The sequence below is a fragment of the Watersipora subatra genome, chromosome 11 (assembly GCF_963576615.1).
Source record: "Watersipora subatra chromosome 11, tzWatSuba1.1, whole genome shotgun sequence".
Classification (NCBI taxonomy): domain Eukaryota; kingdom Metazoa; phylum Bryozoa; class Gymnolaemata; order Cheilostomatida; family Watersiporidae; genus Watersipora; species Watersipora subatra.
Window position 1 is genome coordinate 4,549,581 of NC_088718.1, and position 23,851 is coordinate 4,573,431.

At 34.0% G+C, this 23,851-nt stretch overlaps 2 protein-coding genes across 4 annotated transcripts; both read left to right on the forward strand.

The window, feature by feature from the left end:
* The first annotated feature begins 3,609 nt into the window (after positions 1 to 3,609).
* LOC137408474 (uncharacterized) lies at positions 3,610 to 8,572 on the forward strand. Of its 2 annotated transcripts, XM_068095013.1 has the most exons (8): positions 3,610 to 3,746; positions 3,989 to 4,042; positions 4,281 to 4,388; positions 4,653 to 4,729; positions 4,852 to 4,996; positions 5,287 to 5,391; positions 5,568 to 5,613; positions 7,601 to 8,572. In XM_068095013.1, exons 6-8 carry the CDS (start codon positions 5,341 to 5,343, stop codon positions 8,068 to 8,070), a joined length of 567 nt encoding a protein of 188 aa, XP_067951114.1. In that variant the 5' UTR covers positions 3,610 to 3,746; positions 3,989 to 4,042; positions 4,281 to 4,388; positions 4,653 to 4,729; positions 4,852 to 4,996; positions 5,287 to 5,340; the 3' UTR covers positions 8,071 to 8,572. The 2 variants fall into 2 exon arrangements, with proteins under 2 accessions (XP_067951114.1, XP_067951115.1); XM_068095014.1 differs by lacking the exons at positions 3,610 to 3,746; positions 3,989 to 4,042 and having other exon boundaries at positions 4,140 to 4,388.
* Positions 8,573 to 9,984: 1,412 nt separating this feature from the next.
* Positions 9,985 to 17,116, forward strand: LOC137408188 (putative methyltransferase DDB_G0268948). Of its 2 annotated transcripts, none has more exons than XM_068094593.1 (6): positions 9,985 to 10,171; positions 11,117 to 11,289; positions 11,835 to 12,048; positions 13,666 to 13,772; positions 15,585 to 15,722; positions 16,764 to 17,116. In XM_068094593.1, exons 1-6 carry the CDS (start codon positions 10,061 to 10,063, stop codon positions 16,861 to 16,863), a joined length of 843 nt encoding a protein of 280 aa, XP_067950694.1. In that variant the 5' UTR covers positions 9,985 to 10,060; the 3' UTR covers positions 16,864 to 17,116. The 2 variants fall into 2 exon arrangements, with proteins under 2 accessions (XP_067950694.1, XP_067950695.1); XM_068094594.1 differs by having other exon boundaries at positions 15,666 to 15,722.
* Positions 17,117 to 23,851: the final 6,735 nt, after the last annotated feature.

The following is a 23,851-nucleotide window of genomic DNA, read 5'->3' on the forward strand; positions in this document are numbered from 1 at the left end:
TTTGATAGGCACACTCTTTCTAAAACTCTTGAGAACACCATTCAACGTACCACAACTTGGTATGTTTGATTGACTATTCTTTTTAATTCAATAATAAAAAGAAATTATCCATCACAATCTAATGCTCTTGAAGTTTTCCATTAATAAAAACAGTAGAAAAGTTGATGTTATCGAAATGAAAACCAAATGCAATCAATTTACGTATTTTCATGTGAACCAAAGGTTGCCTGCCGATGGTACGCGTTGCATGATCATAAATTGTTTGAAAAATTTTCAAATAGTGTTAGTATTAGCAGAGCGCTAGTAGAGCAGATATTGTTATTTAAATGTCATATAAGGATTAGGTAGTATTAGGAGTATTGGGGAGTATAAAAAGAAGTTGAACAAAAGGTAGCTTTTTCTTCATCTTTACTTCAACTTCATGTGAGTTCTTTCATTCACACAACAACAGTCTTGAGCCATCCAAAGGGAAGCGACCAAGCAAACAGCTGCCATTACATATAATCCAGACTGGAGTCTTTAATGTGTACTACGAGCTTTGGAATAGAGGCCCTTACTCTCGTAGTAGCCATGGTTGTGTTGTATAGATTTTGAGCTAGTTTGGTTAGCAAATGGGTAATGATCTCAGAAAGTGGGGTAAAGTAGGAAATTATTAAAACTTAGATAGTTGCTGAGCTAAACAGAGAAAAATCTACATATATCCTAACAAAAAAGTTTGTTTCTATGTTGGTTATAACTCATTTTATAGTCGAAAGTCTACATACATTTTTTTAAAATGGCTGACAAACAAAGCCGTAAACATTGCGTTTGATGTTTGAGTGACTTAATTATTTGTTTACAATTAGAATCGCTATAGCAACCACCGCTAAATTTAGCTCTAATTCCACAAATATCTAGATTCTAGAAAAGAAATTTATGCTGGATCTAAATATTTACATGTGAATTAGAAAGTTGTAATTGTTATATGTCTATGAATAATATTAGCTACAAGTTGATAACCAGATTTATTGGTTACTAAAAATTCGATTTGTTATTGCACAAGAATATGGTAACATATAACATTTAATTTGTAATATTTGTATTTAATATCAAGTTAAAATAGCACAGAGGGTTGAATGGCTGTTTATAATCAAATCAATGAGGAAAAGGAAGCAGTGCTGAAGAAACAGGAAGCACATCTGGCAGTTGCCTCCCAGGCTAGATTATATTACAGAATTATGGTAGCCATATCTAAATCAGAAAAATGCATGCACATTTCAATTGATATGGCACAACAGGTGCATTATTCATCAAACTTATTACAGCTAAAACCTGTATACTACAAGACACCAAGAAAGTGCGCAATATTTGGATTCACAGATGAATCTCTATCGCGCCAGATAAACTACTTAGTTGGTGAGGGAGTTAGCGTAGGCAAAGGGTGCAACAGTGTAATATCGTATCTACATCACTACTGGGAAATAAAACAGTCTGCAAATCTAAAAATTTACTGCTCGTACATGCAGATAATTGCGCAGGATCAAATAAAAACAATTACATGCTGATGCACCTGTTTTGAAGAGTGGCTAAAGGTTTTCGTCAAATGGTTGAGGTAAATTTCATGATAGCGGAACACACAAGGTTTTGGCCTGATATCATTATGAGAATATTCAAAAGAAGATACGGGAAAGAGTTTGTTTTGTCATTGGATGAAACCAAAGAATGTATTGAGAGATCTTCTTCTCTTAATTTGGGAGTCGTTGACTCACAGTATGGAAAAGTCCTTATGCCCACATATGACTGGAGCTCATACCTGCCGACTACAGAATAATTGTAAGAATCAAATCAACACATCAGTTTATATTTGATAGTAAATCACCAGAAAATGTAACAATTAGACATTTCACTACAACGGATTGGGAATGGTTCAGTTTATTATCGAATGCAGATGATCTGCTTCAAGTAGTTATGGCAAATAGCTCATAGGTAAAGTCTGATCTTGATTATTGACTGTTTTAATCAATTTATCTTGTTGATTAATGTACACATAACTGAGATCTTACAGTTGACCTTTCCAGATGCTGCAATTTAAAACTACGGTTTCAAAGGAAATGAAATTCCTAAGGTAAAGAATGTCAAGCGGTTTTCCCATAACCTTACGTTTATTTTAAGAACAATAAACATATAATTGTTATCCCTTTTGACTAAATTATAAAAATAGAAACGTAAATGTTTGAGACTTATAATATAGTCACCATCTTTTACTCTCGATAATCGACTTTTAGGTTTGCTCTGCTGACACGTCTGTCTGCCATGATGAAGCTGTATTGAAAGAGTGAAGATTATGAGTGAATACTCGTCCTTTTGTATTGATTTAGCATTAGCATTTAGTGTCTAGAAGTAAAACTATGTTTCAGGTCTTTGGTTGTGGATCTTGTAGTTCTGGGGCTTTCTAAGTACTTCTTGTTGATTTCAGTCAACGGAGATCTCAACATGTGTAATCTCTAATCATAATACCAGGTTTGGTGTATATTGGTACCAGATGCGAACCTTGATATCGCGTGACACAAGTCGTTATAATCTGAATTATAGTTACGATCTTCTGGTGATTATCTGAGATTTCCTTATGTCGATTTCTCAATGTCCTAGTAGTACAATAGGTAGCTTGAATCTGGAAGTATGCTTGTAATGGCATCTTCGGAGTTTGTAGATGCTGTAACTGTGGCAATCTGCTACCAAATTTGCAATGGTACTGTCACTTTTTATTCACTTTGTGGCTAAATATTTGTACATTGCATGATATAGTAAAGTTGTACATACCATGTTTATGCTAGCCAGCTAAACCTACCTCTTATTCTGCTTTGTGTGAGTCTATTGTATTCATATATTATTATTACATAGTATTGTTGTCTCAGTTGCCTTTGCACTAAATTGATCTCTGTGTCTTTGTTATCACTTGTAGCCACATTGTCTCACAATTCAATGTTGGATTATTTTCCGTGTGTTTAGCTCATTATCTTGCTTACTGGTGGATATGTGAAATTCATTCGAATACAAGCAGTCATTGCCGAAAGTTTATACTAAAGTTTACTTATCACAATTTTATGTCTATCTGTTAGTACATGGCAGGTATCAGATTTAACAGCAGTCTTAACTCTTGCTTTTCTAAACATGCAATTGTTTCTTCATAATCATCTTCGGCATCAATTGAACATGGAAAATCATCTAAATCTTAGCCGTTCCTTTCATCAGATAATTCTGCGTCTGTTACATTGCCAATGTACTCTTCGAACGTACCAATTCATATAATCATTTATTATCAATCGTGTCAATGTAAAAACGCTCGTTTGACCTATGCGACGCCATGTTTTATTATTTCGGTTTGCATAGCAATGACGGTCAGATATAAAAAAGATAACGATTTGTGAGTTTCTAGACCGCAGTTCCTAACTCGGTTTGAAAACTGTGTAGCTGTGTTGGCGATTATATGTAATCAGTAGTACCATTGACGTAAGAAAATAGTTTTGTATAGTTTTTAAAAGAAACCTTTGACATCAGTGTTAAACGTCCTGCTCTAGCGGGCAATATTTGTTTCTTTTTTGCATTTTTAATGCGAGCGGCATCGTGGGCCAGCATCGTGCTGCACGCTTGCAGTCAAAACTCTTCTTCTTGTAAATTAAGAATGATTACTGGCATTAAAGAATGGTTACTGGTGTTTTGCTGGTGCTGGAAATGTCTAGATTTATTCTAGATACTAGAAATATAAGGTATACATATAAAAGAGTGATAAAAACATAATACATTGAAAAAATACCAAAAAGGTTTACTGTTCTTAATAAAATGTTACGCTGCTAAAAATAGATCCTAGACAGATGTTTTATAAGCAACTATGTTCTTGATGACAGTTTGTGTGGCAACAGTGTCTTCTAGTGCAGTCTGTTAAATTTCTAATTGTAATTTTCCTTCGAAATATTGGATCAAGTTTTAGATTTTATTTTAATTATTTTAGGTGGTAGATGTTGGCATAGAACTGGCGATTTCCAAGTCGAAATCAACAATCAAGGTATGTCTTTCTGAGGTTGTGATCTAAAGTTGATGTGACGTGATGCTGTCAAAGTATCTCTATTTCATTTAATCAGCGGTAAAAGTTCATCATGGGATTAATTTTATCATAATTTTTGCTACATCAACAAAATATATATTTTATAAACTTATTATGCAACGCTTAACGGAGCAGAAAAGATTTTGCCATATTGTATTATTCGTTAACTTTTTTATCTTTATCAAATGTTTATTTTCAGTTTCATGCTCTACTGATCCATGATAGTCTCACTAACGCATTAGACCAGCCTGCTGACATTATTATAGTACCAAGACATGATTCTGAGCGAAGTCATTACTCCCTAATGGTTAGTATTCTTATGCTGCACTTTTATACTAAAAGACTATGTCAAGATATTAATTTTGAGAACAATTAGTGTTGCATGGCTGTGCATAGTTATTATAATTGTTTTAAAAATTTAAAACAGCACATCTTTTATATAGCATGTAACTTGAATAAGGTAACTGTTTTGTAGACACGGAAATACTTGCTCTGCGTGTATCTATAACATGCAACTTGCATTAGCTTGCATAGCTTTATATACAAGTTGTATACGGTACTCTGTTTGCAGCTGGTAGATAGGAAACTTTGAAAAATTCATTCAATGGACTCTCTTTCTTACAAAGGACAACAGACCATTGAAAAAAGGTGAGCATGAAATTCTTCACTAGGTTTGTCGGTAAATCTTACAAAAAGCAACAGTTATTGCCTTTGCATTCTAGCATAAATGGTTTAATCCAAAAGCTCACTGTTAGCAACAATATTTACAGGAAGCTTGTTTCTGTTGATGAGAGGTTTGCTGATTATGCTGTGACAGATAGTGACAACATGCTGTGACGGCTATGCAACAGAAAGATTGTGTAAGCTGTGGACTGTATGTTACCAAGGTGAAGCTGTGGACTGTATGTTATCAAGGTGAGTGACACTCTCATTCGTAGAGGTCTCAAGACTTCAACAATTATTAGTAGGAAACGTCTGGTTGGATTATTTATCTACACATTAACTATTACTAAGGAACCTAGTCCTATTCTGTCAATTTTCACTGTTAACCACAATTTTTTTTCACCAAAATTAGTGTGATTCCTTGTAGGGGGTTATGCAATAATCTTGAACTTTCTAGATATTCGGCACATTTTTGTTGTTGTAAACTTACTAAAGAATAATTCTAAGAATCTCCATTTTTATAATGTTATTAATATTTTCAGCATGCGCAACGATATGTTGAATCGTTTGAGCTAGAAAATAGAAAAGATGGTGATATGTCTTTAAATCCTTCCACATACCGTAAAGAATTATTGGCAAGTATAAAGGTATGTGAAACAATAACTATTCCCAGCAGATTTAGCACATCTGTATATCTTGTATGTAAATAGATGTTAAGATACTTCCTCACTTATTTGGTTTAATTTTCTCAACCTGAACTAACAACTTTTTAACATTTCTGCATTGAATTTCATTTTTAACCAGTTGTCTTTATTTATGTTAGGAAGATGGTCGAGCATTGGCGGATATCAAGCTCTCTATTGAAGCAGGTAGGTTGAAGATGTAAGTCACATTCAGGCTAACAAGTTTTATATTTGTATCATAATAATACATAAAAATTATTTTACTGTGTTCACCAATCTAGAGCATGAGAATACTATTCTGATATCTTTAAATAGTATAGTGTTGGTATCTATGGACATTACCTGCTTTATATATATCTAATGCATGTTCTTAACCCTTTGGCTACGGCGCTTACGGGCGGGAAAATACCACCGTACGGAGGCAATTACTAGGGCGATTTGAGCCTTCGGCATGACTGCATAAAAACTGCAGTAACTTACATCACTATTCTGATAGTTACATAAATTAATATGCATAGGAAAGCTGAGAAATTTCTCTACAAGCTGATATTTTTCTATGCAGATAGCTTGCAAATGCTTTCCAGCAAAAGTCTCAATTTGTTGAAGCTATTAATTTTTTTTATACACCATTTTCAATTGTATTTTCCTAATTGATAAAGGTAATTGGCAATGTTGTATAAATAATACATGCACGGATTCATAGGTTCTCAACAATTTGCAAAAAAAATTGGTCGTCAAAGAGCATTGAAAGTGGAGTTATGAGCTCCGATGCATTGCGGGAGCACCACTCGAAATTCTCAGTGCGTGACCCAAAAGACCAGCGAAAAATGGAGGCCTGACAATGTCGCCTAAACTTCGCTATAACGTACATGCAAATTGGAATAGAGCTATAAATGAATATGCATTTGAAAGCTTAGAAATTTCTCAACAGGCAGCCATTTATTCCCTGTAGATCGTCCCTGCAAAGTTATTCGTCTGTGAATATTTCTATCAACATTGTGATGTGTCAATGTTGCCACCTTTCTATCATAAAACATCGATAACAAATACATTTTTGGAAGCAATAACTCTGTGAAAATGGTTTATGATAAGCATCTGCACAGTGTCATATGTTTGCAAGAGTTTGCAAAGAAACTGGTTGTCCAAGTCATCCTTTCCAAGCCAGCAAGCTTTCATCTATAGATATGAATTTACCAGGCAGTGAAACAGAATATAACCGGTCGCATATCATGGCAAAAAGATCTTCTAACTTGAAAAATCTATTGCTAGCAGGCTGTTCAAAATTGTCAGCAAAATGCACAGTAGAAAGTAAACTTGCTTCTATTTTTCTTTCTATTTTTAATTTTATTAAAAATCAGCGTAGATAATAAAGGATTGTGGACCAGTAAGACAACAGAGTAGGCTTTTTAAAAATACTTATATGCAAAACTAAATAAATAACTCGCCAAATATCTTTACCATCAACAGGCTCCGAAGCATCGCAATGTTTTTGGAGGCCATGTTTATTCGTTTCGTTAAATATAACATTTATAATGGCCGATGTTATAAAAAGCTTTAAATATTAAAAATACTTACCTGTTTAAAAATTCGAACTTACTCCTGCCAAGCTGTCAGCAAAATGTAATTTTTTTGTTTTAAGTCAGCTCCTCTTTGAAATCCGTAAATACTCCCGGTTTCATCGCCGGCCGTTTCACTCTCACTTTTGCAATCCAATTCACCCTGTTGATCTTATTTTTCACTTTCATCGTCTACCCCACATTATTCCAACCTGGTATCCTTTTCTTCATTTCCAAACCAGTCGATGTCTTTCTCTAAACAAACTTTTTTAGCAGAGCTTGAACAACCGCGTGTGTTCATGATGAATAGATTTCCATAAAAGAACACATCTTTGCAAAGTGTATTGCTTGCACATGCGTATTAGGTATTATTTATAACCTCAAAACAGTATTACAAAGCCGACGGAAATTGATCAAATTACTCATTTTAATGCTGTTTTTTTAATAAATAATATATTTTAAAAAAGGTCTATCGAAGGCCGAATTATTTCGAGATCCGTACGCTGAGACAATGCTCGTATTCCGGGCTTTTATGGATTTTGGAAGCAAAGGGTTAACTAGATCAAAACTTTGTGGAGTAGTCTGTAATGTTTTCTATTTATTTATTTGTGTAATAGCCAAGGAAGAATCCACCAGAGTTGGAGCAGTGAAGTGTTTCACGACAACAGAAGATCATGAAGCTACCAACTGGAATGGCAAGGAGCTTACAGAAAACCCTGTGGAATTTTCTGCTGTCTCACTAGATGCTCAGCTTATGTATTATAAAATCAAGTACCTGAAGCGCTATAAAACACACCATACTAGTTATGGTGTATTTAATGTAGTTCCAGCCGAAGATTACGAACATTGTCGACAGGAGCATATATCTGGAACATATTATGGTATTCAGATGGTAAATGAGACCATTTTATATTATCTTAAAGAGAGTAGCTCTGACTATCCGGTCATTAGTCGGCAACTTATTAGACTGAGTCCAGCTGTACTAGAAGCTTACGAGTCATGGTGTAAGAAGTTGACTCCAAAAGATGACAATAGTAGGCCATCTCCAGCATATTATGGTATGGAAAAATCCATTACGCATAGCTAAACATATGCTTTCCTGTTATGCTTTCCAATGTACACATGTATGCGGATAACTGGCATATCTTCAATATGTTTTAAAACAAAATTTTATTGTTTGTTCACACTGGACTATTATAGTGTATTACCTTTTATTTGATGCCCTGATCCAGTAGTAACTACTGTTTTATTAACTTTTATGTTGCATACATTTATATAGTTTAGCCATCCTGTATTTCTAGTCAGTTTGTTTGCATTAGTGGAATATGCATCAAGGCAGTGTGTACTCAGCTGTACTCAGTGTATACTTTTTCTTTACACAATTTTGCAACTTGGTGTATTCAACTTTTTCAATGGTTTTTCTATTTGGTACATATTATATTTCGTTGAGAAATGCTATGTAAATCTAAATAGTATATAACTTTTACATACAACATACAATGATAATACCTTCTCATAACTCTAAGCTTTAGTTTGTATAATGTCATAAAACTTTTATGTAGCCAGTCTAATACTTGCTCTTCAAGTCCATGAAGTTGAAATAAGATAACTGTTTTGTAGCCAGGCTAATAATTGCTGAAAAGTTAGGTTTTAACATGTATTTAATAGAAATATAACTGTTTTGTAGCTAGGCTAATATTTGCTGAAAAGTCAGGTTCTAACATGTATTTTATAGAAATATAACTGTTTTGTAGCCAGGCTAATATTTGCTGAAAAGTTAGGTTTTAACATGTATTTAATAGAAATATAACTGTTTTGTAGCTAGGCTAATATTTGCTGAAAAGTCAGGTTCTAACATGTATTTTATAGAAATATAACTGTTTTGTAGCCAGGCTAATATTTGCTGAAAAGTTAGGTTTTAACATGTATTTAATAGAAATATAACTGTTTTGTAGCTAGGCTAATATTTGCTGAAAAGTCAGGTTCTAACATGTATTTAATAAAAATATAACTGTTTTGTAGCTAGGCTAATATTTGCTGAAAAGTCAGGTTCTAACATGTATTTAATAAAAATATAACTGTTTTGTAGCTAGGCTAATATTTGCTGAGAAGTCAGGTTCCAATATGTATTTAATAGAAATATAACTGTTTTGTAGCTGGGCTAATATTTGCTGAAAAGTCAGGTTCTAACGTGTATTAAATAGAAATATAACTGTTTTGTAGCCAGGCTAATATTTGCTGAGAAGTCAGGTTCCAATATGTATTTAATAGAAATATAACTGTTTTGTAGCTGGGCTAATATTTGCTGAAAAGTCAGGTTCCAATATGTATTTAATAGAAATATAACTGTTTTGTAGCTGGGCTAATATTTGCTGAAAAGTCAGGTTCTAACGTGTATTAAATAGAAATATAACTGTTTTGTAGCTAGGCTAATAATTGCTGAAAAGTCAGGTTCTAACATGTATTTAATAGAAATATAACTGTTTTGTAGCTAGGCTAATATTTGCTGAAAAGTCAGGTTCCAATATGTATTTAATAGAAATATAACTGTTTTGTAGCCAGGCTAATAATTGCTGAAAAGTCAGGTTCTAACGTGTATTAAATAGAAATATAACTGTTTTGTAGCTAGGCTAATAATTGCTGAAAAGTCAGGTTCTAATTTGTATTGTAATTAGAAGAAAAAGTATAACTGTTTTATGGGCAAGCCAAAACTTGCTGTAGTCATATAAAATAACTGCTTTGCAATGTAGTACATATGTAATAGTTTGTAATAATAATAGTATCAATGTACAAGCCCTATTCAAGAGTATACTAAAAACCATTTACAACAACAGCCTCCTACAACTACGCGGTACAACTAGCATTAGCAGTTTTGTAGTTCCGTAGAAACGACCTTGTCAACGTTCAGTTATATTGTAGGCGCCAAAATTTATTTTTGTGTACATTCCGCAACCGATTTAGGAATTGCGGCTAGAAACTCACAAATCGTTATCTTTTTTATATCTGACCAGCATGTAAATGGTCCAAAACGTCGACCATTGTGTACGGACGAGCCGGTTTGAAAGAGCCATACTGCCATGGGTACCCGATACTTCGCAGACAAACAGGGCGCTCAAAATTACGCTATATACCGACCTTCGTATCCTGATTCTGTTTTTGCATCATGCATCAATTTTTTAAAGAATGGTGTAAGTTTGATTGGAAATATCTTTATTTACCTTTGCCCAACGGCATCATCTAGTGAGCAACTTTAGCAATAGACCTATCCGTACTCGCAATATTTAAACAAACTACGTGTTTGCCGGGGTACTGTTCGGTTATTATTTTTTCATAACCTCTTTTCATCTTTTTATATCAGACATGTTTCAAACATTTTAGCAGGTTTTCCTAAACAAATTTTTGGCGACATGACAATCGGTGACTTTATTTTTCACCAAACAAGTTTACTATTTAACTGAATGTAAGGATCTTTGCATTTGAAATGTGTGTACAGAACCAACTGAAGCTATAAATGTTGTATAAGTATATGTACTTGCATGAAATTGAAGCGATGAAGACCAAGAAGAGCGTCCGTCTTTCATTACACTTCCTTATATCCTCCCCCATACTGCCTTATACTACCTAATCTACTAGCTTTACCCACTAGCTTTATCCACTCACCGTAATTACCAAGACCACCTGTACTGCCTTGAGCTCAGACACCAATATAGCCTGAGCCTAACAAATCCTATAATACAACAATAAACTGCCTGATTCAGACAGAAGTGAACTGTTTATACATATTAAAACATATCATTAAGCTTCCCCAAATAGTGATCTTGTTTCTATAAAGCTCATGTAGTTCAGCATCAAGGTCATTGCATGTTGAGCTCCCCATGTGCATCATTGTATTGATGCATTTTCCCTAAAAACTTTCCTGTAGCTTGCTAAGCAGTGTGTTATGTAATTGATGTTAATATAGAACACACAATATTTTAAACTTTAATGAAAAGACAACTCCAACAGCTGTTATGTATAAATACTTATAAAGTTACTGGCGCGACTGATATTAAATAAATAATCAATGCAGCTAAACAATTACTCATTATGTTATAAGTTTATGTTGTCAACTTTCATATATTAATTTGCTGTAGGCGACAAATGAAGTCAACAAATTTCCTTTCGCTGTTGATGTTGGCTGTGGTACTGGGCATCAATCTACAGTTCCACTAGCGAAATACTTTGACTCAGTATTGGGCATAGATATCAGTAAAGAACAGATATCAGAGGCAAAGAAAAGCAAACATCCAGAGAATGTTGACTTTAAGTAAGTGGTTAACATATATATTAGGTTGAAAGTGGCTTGACAACTGGTATAATTCAACATGTTATAGGCCTATATACTTTTGCTAGATATGTCTGTAATGCCGGATTGAGATTCAAAGATGCACTATTCAGTATCAAAACTCTTGAGTTTGATGTAATAGTTTCCCTAAGTGGTACCGAAAGAATGACACTGATACTTACCTTTTGTACTTACCCATACTTCCTTTACTTGCATGTTGCCTGTTTGACTTGGATTTTAACCCATGATATATTACTTTATGATTTTGGAAGATGAGGAAACTGTTTCTCTTGTGTATAATCATTTATCAAAGATGCAAAACATTCTCTATAATAACCAGGAACTTCCAAGGTGTATACCTGGAATGCTACGTTTTGTCAAAATATTCCTTTTTACATTTTGTTAACATGCTTTCTATGCATGCAACTATTGATGATATACAATTTAGGCAAGAGATTGTCACACTATAGATTTGCTTTAGGGAAAAACAGCCTTTGACATTTTCATTCCTGGATTTTTGCTAATAGGGTGTCAGCAGGGGAAGCACTTCCTGTCGAAAATGAGACGGTATCATTACTTCAAGTAGCAGCTGCAGCCCACTGGATGGATTTAGCGAAGTTTTATAAAGAAGCTGACAGAGTTTTAACTCCTGGAGGGGTTGTTGCTCTATACAGCTATGCAGGTGCAGCTCAAACCTCGAACCATCCTAAATCTGCTGAAATTGATCCTATACTCAAGGAGGTATTGTTAACAACAATGACAGTTAAATTATTTGTACAGACAGATTTTATACCATTTTTCTCACATTATAATTGCTTATATAAGTACTGTATATTGCTTTAGAAGTACTGTATTTGATGGTCTATAATATACACTTTTTTATCAAAGATGGCGTTAAAAATCCCCCCATGTTTTATGTACACGATGAGAATTTTGGCCAAAGTTCTACGTGAAAATGTCAATAGATGTCAGCTGAGCGAGAAGGGAGCAAAGACTTGCATCGAAAACAACAGGTCATGAAAAGAGGCATACGATTGTTCTTTCATGTTGCACCGATGAAACAAAACTGCCTCTTTTTTACATTTTTAAAAGGAAAACTTTCCCTACAGAAAAAGTACCAAAAAGTGTTCATTGTCGTCCTAAAGAATAGATGAAGATAAGCTGAAAATGTGGTTATGAAATGTATGGGCAAGACATCCGGGTAGATTATTATGGATCACCACGAAAGGAAAGTGGTGAAAGTATGGACTGGTATAGCAGTCATTCCTGGTGAGTAAACAGGTCAACTACAACCTTTAGAGGTATCCCTAAATAGATCATTTAAGCAAAGCATGAAGGAGCTTTGGAATGATCGGTTGACAATGCCAAACCACGATCTCACACCAACAGGAAGGATGAAAAGACCGAGCATTGCGGAAGTTGGTGAAAGTGTAAAACAAGTTTGGGATAATGTCAGACCTGAAATTGTTGGGAAATCTTTTAGGAAATATAGTCTCGGCAATACTCTTGATGGAACAGAAGATGCCACAGGAGGGTTATTTCAAGAGTATGATGATAAAGATGGCCAATTACAGCGTTATGGTTACGACGGATTTTTCGGACATACAGACGAGTAATATTTGATGACCTAGTTTTCTGGTTCTATTCACGTATTATGTCTTATGTTTTGTTACTTTTTTTTCGTAAAGTTTTTGTATAAATTGCATTTTCTCCTTCCAGAAATAGTTTCCATAATCGTCTGAAGTGAGTAGCTAAATTTTATGTTTCTGTGATAACCTACTAGAATATAATAATGTAAAAATCCATAAATTTTTTCCCTCAAAGTCCTTCTGAAATTGAAAGTGTGTCCTATGCAAAAATGTGTCTTATAGGCCATCAAATACAATATTTGAAAATAACTCTGAACATTTACTAATCGGCTGCATGCAAAATTCTGAAGAATTGTCAAATTAAATCCCAACAATAACAAGTCAGAGTTAAACTAAAGAGATGTTAACTTTATACTGTCAAGAAGTGTTATAAAATACATCTATTAATAGTGTTGTTGTGTAATATTGTTATCGTTTTATTAATAAAACTGTCAAAGCCATGTAATCTTACTGGTTTTGTAACCTTACTGATAGCTTTTTTATTATGTTATTTATTATTATTCGTTTTTTTTAGCTAACTCAGCCTAAATTTTTTTTTCGTTTACGATTTCGTATTTGCATAAGGTTATAGTTTATACTTGGTTGATTACCTAAGCATCTCAAGGTTAAAATATGCTTAGCCGGATTTCTTTTTATAATAAAATCTGTATGAATCACTGTTTTGAACCTTCAAGTATCATGTACTATTCAGCCTGCTAACTCTTTACAGATAGCGGAGAGACCTGTGGAGAGAGGCTTTTTTGTCCCTGGCAATGACATGGTGAGACGCCGTTACACAGATGAATGCTTTCAAATTCCTTATAGTGATAAAACGAGGTGACTAAACATTATTTCAATTGTTTTCAATGGATTGACCCCGTAGTTTTTTCACTGTCTAACATTGAAGTCATATATGAATAGAAAAATCAACAAATTAACACAGTAATGCAATACAATGGAACCACTACTTAGTAATGACTACTTGCACAATTTTCAAGTTGTGAAACATCTTTTCGTAGACATAATTCTTCGACTTTCGAAAGATGTTTCTAGATATGACAGACTAAAAAGCCTTTCATAGCTTGGCCCATTCGCTTCTTTGTTTGAAAAGCCAAATGGAAAAGAAATTTCAATATTATGTGTGTATTCACTTTGAATTTACCATGTATGGTTTGTTAGTGAATGTGCTCATTTTGTACCTTGTACATACTTGCATGCTTAAAACATTTATTCTGAGCAAAACAAAACCACGAAAACAGCACAACATTCACATCGTCTGACCGCCATCCTCCTACTTCCGCGGTATTTGCTTTGCCTCGTTCCGACGGCCAAAGATATACAAACCAACATACCGTTTGTAGTTTTTATTCATTATTTCTCCAGTTTTTTTTCTTTTTTTCATGTGTACTTTTTCTATTTATTATTTAGTAATATAATTCTAACACGTATTTAATACGTTTAACCATTAAATGTATTTATAATTAATGAATGCCCGGCATTGCGCGGGTAATAAAAAAACAGCTTATAAACAGTGGCAGGTACTTAGGTAGCCATTGGCTAATATGAGTTAACTAGTAACACAGCATCGTTATGTGTATTCTAAACCATGTAATGACTATCTGTCCAATGATTCCATTGTATCCTGTGTAGCTTAATAGGCAGATTGTTGCCTTGTGAACTGATGGTTCGAAGTTATAATCCAGTGTGATGCGGATTTTTTGTTGCTAGATTTTAATCGCTATTGCTGGGCATCCACATAACACACAGACTGAGATTTATATATCGTATGTCGATTTATTTATACAAATATGACCGAGTTTTGTGGGGGCTTGGAATAGATTAGGGCATTCATATAGTAAAATGTTTTCCATTTTGGAAATTTTCTACCTATAAAATGGCTTCTGAAATTAAAATAATTTCATAAATAGAGACTCCGCTGTATATGCGAGTCCAGAACTGTAACACATTGATTGACATTCTACCTTACCATGTTATTAGCTCTGGTAAATATTACCGTCTTGTTTGAAAGGTAACTGAACATTGATGGATTGTTCATATTAGTGTCATGCTACCATAGTTGGCAGCATTTGCTGTAGTAGTTTAGACCGAGTCCAAATTTTTTATGGTTGGTTTGAGTTGCATCATGGTAGGTTTATCGTTTAAATTTATTTTTATTATATTTTATTATACAATTGAACTTTGACTTATGACCATTGACACATAGGAATTTTGTATTAGACGACAAAAAGAACTTTGGCAAATATTTATCTGAAAATAATTTCTACCATACAACGTCTGAAATGTTTGAAAATATTACAATTTTCTAAGTAAAAGTAAAGATTATAGTAGAAATTACAATAAAACTAAAATGATAGAAAATATATATGTACCAATTTAATTTAAGGGAAGCCCACACCTCCAATGTCAATTTAAATTGATTTTGTCTTTTTTAACACAGCGAAGTCTATGCTGCTAAGAAAAAATTGTATAGGTCTAAAATACAACAGTCAAACAGTCACAGCTTTTTAGTTTAGTAGACTCCACCTTTATTGTACATTAATGGAAAGATGAGACAAGTTTGTCTTACAAGTTTATAGTTTTGTGTCGTGATTGTAGCAAGTGTGGTACAAACATGTTGACTTGTTTCAGGATAGACAACATTCCTCATCCTATTACAAACACTGTTGAAGATTATATAAAATTTTGTAAAACTTTGTCACAATTTCGAAGGATGGAAGAGGCAGAGCCTGATTTGACTAAACAGTGGATGGAGGATGCTACATCCAGGTTATTATGGTTTCATATTCTTTATCAGCGTCCATTAAAAGATTTTTAGTTTAATCGCTGGTGATTTTTCAGTCAGCATGTATAAAAAGAACAACAATGCGATTCTTTCATATTATTTTGCTGCCATTCAGATTGTCTTTGGTACAAATCTTTGAAAAAAGGGAAACATGTATGGTCATACTGCATTCACAACGATACATTCCTGCATGATTAACAGAAATCATTTTACAAGCCCATGAAGAATCATTACGCAATTTATATATTATTTTTTATGATGGTTTTATTTTTAGGAGTGATTTTTAACTGATTCAAAATCTTCATACATGAATTCAGCAAAGTTTGAGAACTGGGGGTTCTCAAACGTAGCTTGGTAGCTGAGTTTTCCATTAGCTGTCAGGCTTCACAAGTTTATTTCATAGAGGCTTACTCAAATGGTCTTTACGTAAAGGGAAATTTTCAAATTTTGGAAAGATTGAGTGTTGTGATGTTATGAAGCTTCTTATTATCCATATTCCATGCTTCATATGATTTAGCATTATGGAAGTTTGTGAGAAGTTAGCTAAGTGCATGATAATGGTGGTTGGAAAAGGTCATAGTTCAAGGTCAGAGGATAACAGCTCCAAAATACGTGTTGTGTCTATAAATACATCCAAATGAAATTTTGTTTCTTATTAAGGCTATTAATCATGGCAGTTTTATTAGTTGTGGTATAAGATCTGGCTGCATGTAAACTCGAAATTTATAGCCCTATACACGAAATAAAATTTATTTTTTCACTGAGTTTTTACCGAAAAAAGTGTACATGACACCTTCAAGTGTTGACTCGCACAATGGTCAAACATGTTTTCTTCTTTGTGCATATCTTTTGCTGTATATAATAAGTTAGGGAAATCTATTTTATATTAGTATACGCTGGATGGTGTTTTGTATGAGTTCAGGTGGAAAATATATATTCAATATAGGTTTCAAAATAATATCAAGAGTTTGAACAGATTATATTTCTCCTAAAAGTTCGACTGTGATATTTTAATATCGTTGCAGATTGTTGAATGCGCTGGAAACCACTGACATGTCCAGTCAATTTACGTATTATCTTGAAGTGCACATGTTACTCGGTCGGAAGCCACACCAACCCAAGTGAATGGAACATTCTTACAAGAATTAAATTCATCTGTATGAACTATGCTTATGTTGACAATATATATTTTTATATTCTGTTTAATCAGAAAATTGTGCAATCCATACATAAATCCATGATAACCCACAGTACTCATATTTAGTGAATACGTAATTTTCCATTGGAAGAATTTTGTATCATCCCACGAGCTTGCTGATGTTGACAATGATTATCAAATTGAAATATATTTATAATTTGAATCCACAACAATCCGAAATTCTCGTGTTTAGTAGGTAATTTTAACTGTGGAAGAATCTACTGTAGATCATGAATTAGTCAACAACTAGCCTCTTCAAAAAGGTTTCTGTAGTTACCATCTGATAAGAGCAGACCTTGGTTTGCTTGAAACAAATGTGTAGTTACCAGCAGCTAACTACTCTCTATATTAGACATGATGTTATGTATGAATCACTCATAATTCATAGCACAACATTGAGTGCGTTTTTATTATTCTTCATGAAACTAGCTCTTCTAGCAATACTGTGTACATGCATATATATGTATATATATATATATATGTATGTATATATATGTATGTATATATATATGTATGTATGTATATATATGTATTAAAGTAAAATCAGGGCAACCCCCGAACCAGGCCTAGCAGGAGCTGAGGCTTGAATATGGTAGCTTAGGCCCCGTCAGTTTAACTATATTACCGGCACTACCAGCGTAAAAGCTGTCAATACCAACTCGCTATCACACAGCCGATAGCAGACTGTGGATATTACAACGCCACCCCTAACAAGAGCCGGTCAATCTGACTCTATATATTACAGCCGATAGCAGACTGTATATATATATCAGCGCAATTCCAGCAAGAGCCGATAATACAGACTCTATATAGTACAGCCGATAGCAGACTATATATATATCAGCGCAATTCCAGCAAGAGCCGATAATACAGACTATACACTATAGCCGATAGCAGACTACGTATATATACCAGCGCATCTCCAACAAGAGCCGATAATACAGACGCTATATAGTACAGCCGATAGCAGACTGTATATATACCAGCGCAACTCCAACAAGAGCCGATAATACAGACTCTATATAGTACAGCCGATAGCAGACTGTACATATACCACCGCAACTCCAACAAGAGCCGATAATACAGACTCTATATACTATAGCCGATAGCAGACTATGTATATGCCAGCGCACCTCCAGAAAAGAGCCGATAACACAGACTCAATATACTATAGCCGATAGCAGACTATGTATATACCAGCCCCACTATTAAGCTAAGCTGTCTAAGATACAAAAGAAGGTGTGTTGTACTTGAATAATTTTATTATAATGTTTTAGTATGCCACACCAAGCTAGCCAAATCTACACTGCTCTTCAAATGCACAAGCAACTGTTTATATAAGCTAGCAGATCCAAACACAGCATATCATTGGTGGATACAGACAGTTGGAATTTGTAGGTCAAAAAGGCAGCAAATTTTTACAAGAACAAATGCTATTTACAAGTAAATACAAGACATAAAAATTTGGCAACATTTTTGTAATGCCTTAGTTAATATAGAAAAAGAATTAGTAATACAACAAACAATCAACAAATTTTCTTTCTCTACTTTTAGGCAATTTTCTGCTTGGGAGTCAAAGAAAGCGGTTGCCTTATAGTCCATCTAGCGGGCGTAGTCTAGCCTGTTCTCATCCTAGCGAGCGCTTTGGGTGCTGGTAACCGTTGGCTTACGTCACAATCTAGATTATTCGATTATATATATAAGCCCAGGTTAATCACTGTTAGGCACCATCCAACATGGCACTCAATTGCAAGCACTGCAACTTCTCTACCGACAAGCCACGCGCACTCCGCCGGCATGAACGCATGCATGTACACAGGTGCACTCTTTGTGACTGTTACTTTGACCAGCGTGAAAAACTAGCCGCACATAAAGACTCCTTCCATCGGAGGTCTGTCGGCACCCAAACCGAAGGGAGGGATAGCTGGGCTCTGCGCCCCTACAAACGGCGACCCGAGCCTCGCCCAGTGCAAGCCTACAGACCTCACTCCAGGGAGTCCAAGAGACCCAGATGGCGACCGTCACGGGGCCAGGCTCCTACACCTCGCCAATCTGTGGAGTCCGTTGTGACTCGCCCCAAAATGCCACCTCCAGCGGCTTCCCCGTGCTTCAGTGACACGGATCCTCTAGGGCTGCTGGACTCGCCAGTGCACATAGAGCTATAGCCTGTGCTCACACTCTTCTAGCCCTTTTCAGGGCCACCACTATCTGATAACGAGTTGTTCTTTCGCTTTAGTGGCGGAAAGTCTTTTTCGTAATTTTCATGCCAATTTACTACAGTATATATATATATGTATACTAGCTGTACCACCCGGCGTTGCCTGGGTAATAAAAAAGTCTTTGGACAAAAATTGATTTGTCCTTAACATATAATAACATTTACCATTCTAGCTTTCAAACTACATACCATGAGAGAAGTGTTGTCTGTAGTTGAAATAAATTAGGCGAGAAAATAAAAACAACTGTAAAAGTTTTCAAACTTTGTCAAACAGCTGCAACTTTCAAACTTTATATCATGAGGGAATGATTTTGTGCAGAACAGGTTCTTTTCTTTGGAGGTATTAGACAATGTGTAACTCCTGAGAATACATGTATTTAACAGATTAATAAAAAAATATGACAGAATATGGTAGTATTTTGTGGTTGAAATTTTATTAGAACAATGTCTGCCAAAAATGGTTGAATTAATAATAAAAGTTGGAAACTAACTAAGTAATAATAGGTAACAGTGATAGGACAATGAACAATGGTTAAACTTCAAAAAGATATTAAACTCAAATTAAAATTAAAAATGCAAGTTGCAATAAAAACTATAACGTAACAAACTTTAAAAACTTATATTGTAAACTTCAAGGGTTATACAAAGTTTATATAACACTTAATAGCTTATATAGTGCTTTAATAGCGCTTGTTACTATACTATATCGCTATTAAAACAAACAATAATTAACAAAATGAATAAAATTTAACAAAATAAAAACAACTGTAAAGGTTTTCAAATTTTCAAACAAATGTAACTTTCAAACTTCATATCATGAGGAAAAGGTTATCAAGCCACTCTGAAGTTAAAAGTTCATAACTTTCAGCGACGTATAGCTTTTAATAACGTACAGTTCAACCTATTTTAGCAGAACTGTTCTAGCATTGCTAACCGAGTTTTTAGAGATCTGAAACAATTTTTCCCATTAAAATAAATATATGTAGATTTTAATCCGTTTCAAGATGAGAAAAACTTGAGTAAATTCGGAGATATACTTCGGTAAAGTATGTTTTCAACATTTTACACCATAAGCTGTACTGTATACTGCATACTATAAATAGAAACGGGTATATATAGATCATGTTTAATTTTAATAAAATGTTTTATATTTATGACGATGGAAAAAGAAAGCAAAATTAAACATTTTGTACATTTGGCTTTTAAAACATCCAAAGCATTAAAGGTTAAAATACAATACTAAAAATTGCAAAATGGATAATGAAACAGTCAAAAATGCAACAGATAGTTGCAGCAAAAATCGTGTGAAAAAGGAAATATAAACAGCCTGTATAAATTTATCAGCCTGAAAAACTTGTCATACTTTTATAGAATGTTTCATAGATTGCTTCAGATTATTTCATGGTAACTTTTTATTGTATGTTAGTAGCATGTCAAATGAAGTCACTGATGGAGTTATCTTCCCAATGCAATGCTGCCCTTCAACTAATATATACTGTTGTTGTTGTTGTCGTTGTTGTCGTTGTTGTCGTTGTTGTCGTTGTTATTGTTAGTTAGGATCTGAAACTATTTTGTGAATGGCATTTCATTGCACTCATAGAATGCTGAATTTATAGAGTTTGGTTTTTAGAGAATATATGTAAATCATTTTATTGATGTTTTAGAGAAACTTGGAGGTACCTTCATAGAATGTTTCGTAGGTTGCTTTAGGATATTTCATGGTAATTTCCTATTACACGCTAGTAGCATGTCAAATGAAGTCGATAAAGTGAAACACAAGTAAATAACAAGCTTTTTAATAAATCAGAGATGGAGTTATCTTCCCTATAAAACACTTAGCTACGGCTAATACTGTTGTTAATGGCTATGAAATAGAACTATTTCGTGAATGACCTCCCATTGCACTCATAGTAATGCTGAATTTATAAGGCCTGTTTACTTTACATCTTCAACTTTACATCTTTACTTAACAACTGTACCTTTCAAACTTCATATCATGAGGAAAATGTTTTGCGCAGGAAAACTAAATTAAAAATAAATAAAAAAACTGTAAATGGTTTCGAACCACTAAATTTAAAAGTTCATAACTTTCAGCGACATATAGCTTTTAGTAACTTTTAGTTCCAAAAGGTCGTTATGTGTTACCCGTTAGGTTAGGTTAGGTTATGTGTTAGGTTGTTCTAGCGTTGCTAACTGAGTTTTTCGAGATCCGAAAAAATTTTCCCCATTAAAATAAAATTATGTAGATTTTAATCCATTCCAAGATAAGAAAAACTTAGGTAAATTCAGATCTCTACTTCGGTAAAGTATGTTTTCAACATTTTAAACCATAAGCTGTATTGTATACTGCATACTATTAATTGAAATGGATATATACATGTATATAGATCGTGTTTAATTTTAATAAAATGTTTTATATTTATGACGACGGAAAAAGAAAGCAAAATTAAACATTTGGTACGTTTGGCTTTTACAACATCTAAAGCATTAAAGGTTAAAATACAATACTAAAAATTGCAAAAATAGATAATGAAATAGCAAAGAAATACAACAGATAGTTACATCAAAAATTGGAGAAAAAAGAAAATATAAATAGCAATGGCCTGTTTACTTTACATCTTTACAGGAGACTCATCCTCCAAAACAATTTAGGGTAACTCGATCGGAAGGGTTAACCACCTAGCAAATTTCTTCGGTAGAGGAGACGTCGTAACACATGGTTTCTCCCTTTTTGTAAAGAATTTATGAAGCGTAAAATGCTTATCCATTTCAAAGCATTTCCGGAGCGTTGCTAATTGCAATGCGCATGCTTCAGTTTAGTCGAGAACTGAATTTATGTTCAAGCTCCGAGGCAAACAAATCTCAAAACCTTTGGTGAAAACCTAAGGCTAAAGTAATTAGCACGTGCGTGCTGTATACTTTATATGAAAACTTATCTAATCCCTATGGTGTTCTAGCTCAGTGGTAGAACATCAGGATTAAACGCTCATCGATTAAAATATTGTTGAGAGTTCAAATCCATCAGAATGCAGGAAACCAAGATTTTATGATCTATAGCCGGATTACCGACACACGGACAGACTGAGAAATATATATATAGATATATATATATATATACAGACATGTTTTTATCAATGGCAGAGTTGAAACTGATCATAAAGTGCCTACTAGAATATTTGTTGAAGTATAACATTAGAATAATCTGATTGTAGTATCGTCCATCCATTTGACAGTGAAATCTGGTTCAACTTCCAAAGAGAATAAGTAACTCCAACACAATAGAGTTATGAATCAACACGCTAGTCAGAATTGAAGCCAAACAGTTTAGTTCAAGTTGCACTTCTCAATTTGACACTGTTGTCACCGGCATAGGTGTCACTATAGCGTCTGAGTGCTATCAGTGTCAGGTTGGCATAGGTAGGATGGTATTGGTGTCCGGGTGGCATTGGTGTAAAAGTGCTACACGTATCAGGTTCATGAAAGAATACTCAGAACAGGTGTTATTGTGACATGAATAGCAGGTTAATGCAAGCGTCATATTTTATATGAGTGTCAGGTTGACATAAACGCCATTGTCAAAAACAAATGTCAAATATAGTAGCTGCTTGGGTGGTATTATTACGTGTAAGAAAAGTATAGGTGTCACAGTGGTAGCAGTGTTAATATGATAGCCGAGGGGGAGGGGACAGCGTGGTTTAAATGTCAAGATGTAACAGACATTAGTATATGAACATTTTATTGTATCACTTTTCATGGTAAAATTTTTGTTTGGGCAGGCTCTGTGAATAGAAGTGTAAAAGATAGTAGATATAATTGTGTATACATAAAATAAAAAATGTGAAAAAAAACCAAAAAAGACTGAGGTTTTAAGACATAAATTTTGTTAAGAATTAAAACTCGTACTGAGAGATGCAACACTTGTGAGTGTTTGTGTGATGCGCTACAGTTCTGTGCTGTTCTGAGGGAAGCGACTAAGCAAACGGCTATCATGACAAAAAATTTAAACCAGAGTCTTTAATGTGTACTACGCCCGTTGCGATAGAGGAGCAACACACGTTGCAAAGCACGTTGTACCCGTAGTTGTATTTTACAAATTTAGAGGTAGTTCAGTTAGTAAATTGGTCTTAATCACAAAAAGTGGGGTCAAGTTGAAAATTATTTATCAGAGTTTAGATAGTTTTCCAGCTGAACCGAAAAAAATCTAAAAATCTCCTTGCAAATTTTTTTATTTCTATGTAGGTTATAACACATGTTATAGTCAAAAGTCTTCACACATTTTTTTTAAATGGTTAAAAAGCAAAGCCAAACGAGTTGTAAATATTTGTTTACAGTTAGATCACCATAGTTAGACCACCACTAAATTTAGCCCTAATTTAACAACTATGGAGATGCGAGGACACAATTTTATGCTAAATCGGAATATCTAGATTAGAAAGTTCTAATTCTTATGTCTATAAATAATATTAGCTACAAGTTGATAACCACGTTTGTTGGTTACTAAAAATTTGATTTGTTATTGCACAAGAATATGCTGACATGTAACATAAAAATGCCTTTCAATTTATGCTGTAGGTAATCCAATAAAACTTAATTTTAAATTTAAATAGTTGAATAGAAATGTTTTCATTGCAATGATTCATATTTAATATCAAGTTAAAATTAAAAATGCGTTGTGGCGAAGTTCCCATTACTTTTTC

Coding starts and splice junctions, on each gene's coding strand:
- LOC137408474 (XM_068095013.1), top strand. CDS start 5,341: ATGTCTTTAAATCCTTCCACATACCGTAAAGAATTATTGGCAAGTATA. Junction 5,392..5,567: donor AATTATTGGCAAGTATAAAG/GTATGTGAAACA, acceptor TATTTATGTTAG/GAAGATGGTCGAGCATTGGC. Junction 5,614..7,600: donor CAAGCTCTCTATTGAAGCAG/GTAGGTTGAAGA, acceptor TTTGTGTAATAG/CCAAGGAAGAATCCACCAGA.
- LOC137408188 (XM_068094593.1), top strand. CDS start 10,061: ATGGGTACCCGATACTTCGCAGACAAACAGGGCGCTCAAAATTACGCT. Junction 10,172..11,116: donor TCAATTTTTTAAAGAATGGT/GTAAGTTTGATT, acceptor AATTTGCTGTAG/GCGACAAATGAAGTCAACAA. Junction 13,773..15,584: donor CCTTATAGTGATAAAACGAG/GTGACTAAACAT, acceptor GACTTGTTTCAG/GATAGACAACATTCCTCATC.